The 4,403-nt window shown below is 44.9% G+C and overlaps 1 protein-coding gene across 1 annotated transcript; it reads left to right on the top strand.

The window, feature by feature from the left end:
- Positions 1-561: 561 nt before the first annotated feature.
- LOC130128317 (protein starmaker-like) lies at positions 562-2,109 on the top strand. The gene has a single exon (XM_056297954.1). The coding sequence runs from the start codon at positions 562-564 to the stop codon at positions 2,107-2,109; it is 1,548 nt and encodes a 515-aa protein (XP_056153929.1).
- Positions 2,110-4,403: the final 2,294 nt, after the last annotated feature.

The following is a 4,403-nucleotide window of genomic DNA, read 5'->3' as shown; positions in this document are numbered from 1 at the left end:
CCGAAACATTTCTCTCCCAGTAAAAAGTTGTGCGCAGATGAACTGATTCAACTTTCCGAGACTGACTATATGCAGTTTGGCTGCGGGTCTTAGGGGTGGATCCCAAGATGATTAGCTCGCCTCGTGTCTCACCTTGGGTTGGAATTCGCTTCAGAAACGGAGAAAGCGCGTGCGCGCAGCCTCTCCTTCTCCCCGTCGTCAAAAAAAAGGCGATCAAGGTCACGCGCGGTTTCACACTGATCACATCATTTTCTTAACAGAGACATCAATCACGTCCGTTTGATAATTCATGTCCTCTGAAGGACGCGGTGCGCGCGGGCGAGGGTGATTAATAAAGAGCTGCCGTGTTATAAAGTCAGCGGGCTCTCAATATTCACTCGTCTCCGCCAGCTCGTGGCAATGACGAGGACCTCCTCCCTCGGTTTGGTTCAAATGTAATTAAAATGGATAGCCGAGTGTGGAGAAGAAAAACGAACGGCCTAGACAAACGTAGGAGAGAGACAGCGAGACCAGATCCGTCCAGCACCGCCCATCCTCCCATAGAAACCTCCCGTTTTGGTGATGTTTGGTGCGCTCACGTGTTGCGCTCCAACGGACAGGGAAGTCCGTAAACAGGACAGGGATGAAGACAGGGATGAGGACAGGGATGAGGACAGGGATGAAGACAGGAATGAAGACAGGGATGTCTGTACACTAGACAGGGATGAGGACAATGATGAAGCTAGGGATGAAGACAGGGATGTCTGTACACAAGACAGGGATGAAGACAGGGATGAGGACAGGGATGAAGACAGGGATGTCTGTACACAAGACAGGGATGAAGACAGGGATGAAGACAGGGATGAAGACAGGGATAAAGACAGGGATGTCTGTACACTAGACAGGGATGAGGACAATGATGAAGACAGGGATGAAGACAGGGATGAAGATGAAGACAGGGATGAAGACAGGGATGAAGACAGGGATGTCTGTACACAAGACAGGGATGAACACAGGGATGAGGACAGGGGTGAAGACAGGGATGAAGACAGGGATGTCTGTACAAAAGACAGGTATGAAGACAGGGATGAGGACAATGATGAAGACAGGGATGAAGACAGGGATGTCTGTACACAAGACAGGGATGAAGACAGGGATGAGGACAGGGATGAAGACAGGGATGAAGACAGGGATGAAGATGAAGACAGGGATGAAGACAGGGATGTCTGCACACAAGACAGGGATGAAGACAGGGATGATGACAATGATGAAGACAGGGATGAAGACAGGGATGTCTGTACACAAGACAGGGATGAAGACAGGGATGAGGACAGGGATGAAGACAGGGATGAAGATGAAGACAGGGATGAAGACAGGGATGAAGACAGGAATGAAGACAGGGATGAAGACAGGGATGAAGATGAAGACAGGGATGAAGACAGGGATGTCTGCACACAAGACAGGGATGAAGACAGGGATGATGACAATGAAGAAGACAGGGATGAAGACAGGGATGTCTGTACACAAGACAGGGATGAAGACAGGGATGAGGACAGGGATGAAGACAGGGATGAAGATGAAGACAGGGATGAAGACAGGGATGTCTGTACCCTAGACAGGGATGAGGACAATGATGAAGACAGGGATGAAGACAGGGATGTCTGTACACAAGACAAGGATGAAGACAGGGATGAGGACAATGATGAAGACAGGGATGAAGAAAGGGATGTCTGTACACAAGACAGGGATGAAGACAGGGATGAGGACAGGGATGAAGACAGGGATGAAGACAGGGATGAAGATGAAGACAGGGATGAAGACAGGGATGTCTGTACACAAGACAGGGATGAAGACAGGGATGATGACAATGATGAAGACAGGGATGAAGACAGGGATGTCTGTACACAAGACAGGGATGAAGACAGGGATGAGGACAGGGATGAAGACAGGGATGAAGACAGGGATGAAGATGAAGACAGGGATGAAGACAGGGATGAAGACAGGGATGTCTGTACACAAGACAGGGATGAAGACAGGGATGAAGACAGGGATGAAGACAAGGATGAAGACAGGGATGAAGACAGGGATGAGGACAGGGATGAAGACAGGGATGAAGACAAGGATGTCTGAAAAACATGAAGATGATTTACATTAGTAATGTCTGCAACTCCAGTGGATTCGCTGTGGGGTGAAAGCATACATACACCAGAGTGAAAATGTACGTCCTATGCAGGATCAGGCTGGTATTCAGGAGCGCCACTAATCCACCTGACAGATCCCAGTTGTCCTTCAGATGAGTTTGGAAGTTTTGGAGTTCCGCATGCCAATCTGATTTAAGTTAGTTTGCTTTTTTTTTTTTTTTTCAGATATATGACCAAGAGACATAAAATATCAACTTGTTGGTTGGCGTCCGGGTGGCGTGGCGGTCTATTCGGTGGCCTACCAACACAGGGCTCGCCAGTTCGAATCCCCGTGTTACTTCTGGCTTGGTAGGGCATCCCTACAGACACAATTGGTCATGTCTGCGGATGGGAAGCCGGATGTGGATATGTGTTCTGGTCGCTGCACTAGCGCCTCCTCTGGTCGGTCAGGGCGCCTGTTCGGGTGGGAGGGGGAACTGAAGCGAATAGCGTGATCCTCCCACGCGCTACGTCCCCCTGGTGAAACTCCTCCCTGTCAGGTGAAAAGATGCGGCTGGCGACTCCACATGTATGGGAGGAGGTAGTCTGCTAGTCTGCAGCCCTCCCCGGATCGGCAGAGGGGGTGGAGCAGCGACCTGGAGGGCCCGGAAGAGTGGGGTAATTGGCTGGGTGCAATTGGGGAGGAAAGGGGGGTAAAACAAACACAAAAAAGTCGGTATGTTATAGAAAACATATAAGTTCAATATTACAAGTTTCACACACACACACACACACACACACACACACACACTTATATATATATATATATATATATATATATATGTATGTATGTATGTATGTGTATATATATATATATATATATATATATCCTGAATATAAGTAAATGATTAACTCATTAATTGGATTAAAATATGCTAAAGAGTTTTAACCAAGAGAACAGCCAAAATTCGCCATAAACATGCTTCCAGTTTTATATTTTCCCTTGTTTTGCTACATGTGTAGCATGGCCATTTTTCTTATACAGGTCATAGCAGTAAATAATTTAACTAAGTCATGCTCAGACAGCTAAATCATGTAACTAAGTCATGCTCAGACAGGTAAATCATGTAACTAAGTCATGCTCAAACAGGTAAATCATGTAACTAAGCCATGCTCAGACAGGTAAATCATGTAACTAAGCCATGCTCAGACAGGTAAATCATGTAACTAAGTCATGCTCAAACAGGTAAATCATGTAACTAAGCCATGCTCAGACAGGTAAATCATGTAACTAAGTCATGCTCAGACAGGTAAATCATGTAACTAAGTCATGCTCAGACAGGTAAATCATGTAACTAAGTCATGATCAGACAGGTAAATCATGTAACTAAGTCATGCTCAGACAGGCAGATCATGTAACTAAGTCATGCTCAGACAGGTAAATCATGTAACTAAGTCATGCTCAGACAGGTAAATCATGTAACTATGTCATGCTCAGACAGGTAAATCATGTAACTAAGTCATGCTCAGACAGATAAATCATGTAACTAAGTCATGCTCAGACAGGTAAATCATGTAACTATGTCATGCTCAGACAGGTAAATCATGTAACTAAGTCATGCTCAGACAGGTAAATCATGTAACTAAGTCATGCTCAAACAGGTAAATCATGTAACTAAGCCATGCTCAGACAGGTAAATCATGTAACTAAGCCATGCTCAGACAGGTAAATCATGTAACTAAGTCATGCTCAAACAGGTAAATCATGTAACTAAGCCATGCTCAGACAGGTAAATCATGTAACTAAGTCATGCTCAGACAGGTAAATCATGTAACTAAGTCATGCTCAGACAGGTAAATCATGTAACTAAGTCATGATCAGACAGGTAAATCATGTAACTAAGTCATGCTCAGACAGGCAGATCATGTAACTAAGTCATGCTCAGACAGGTAAATCATGTAACTAAGTCATGCTCAGACAGGTAAATCATGTAACTATGTCATGCTCAGACAGGTAAATCATGTAACTAAGTCATGCTCAGACAGATAAATCATGTAACTAAGTCATGCTCAGACAGGTAAATCATGTAACTATGTCATGCTCAGACAGGTAAATCATGTAACTAAGTCATGCTCAGACAGGTAAATCATGTAACTAAGTCATGCTCAGACAGGTAGATCATGTAACTAAGTCCATGCTCAGACAGGTAGATAGTGTAACTAAGTCATGCTCAGACAGGTAGATCATGTAACTAAGTCATGCTCAGACAGGTAGATCATGTAACTAAGTCATGCTCAGACATC

The sequence above is a fragment of the Lampris incognitus genome, chromosome 18, assembly GCF_029633865.1.
Source record: "Lampris incognitus isolate fLamInc1 chromosome 18, fLamInc1.hap2, whole genome shotgun sequence".
NCBI lineage: Eukaryota > Metazoa > Chordata > Actinopteri > Lampriformes > Lampridae > Lampris > Lampris incognitus.
Note: the sequence above shows the minus strand (reverse complement) of the source record. Positions and strands in the feature narration are given on the sequence as shown.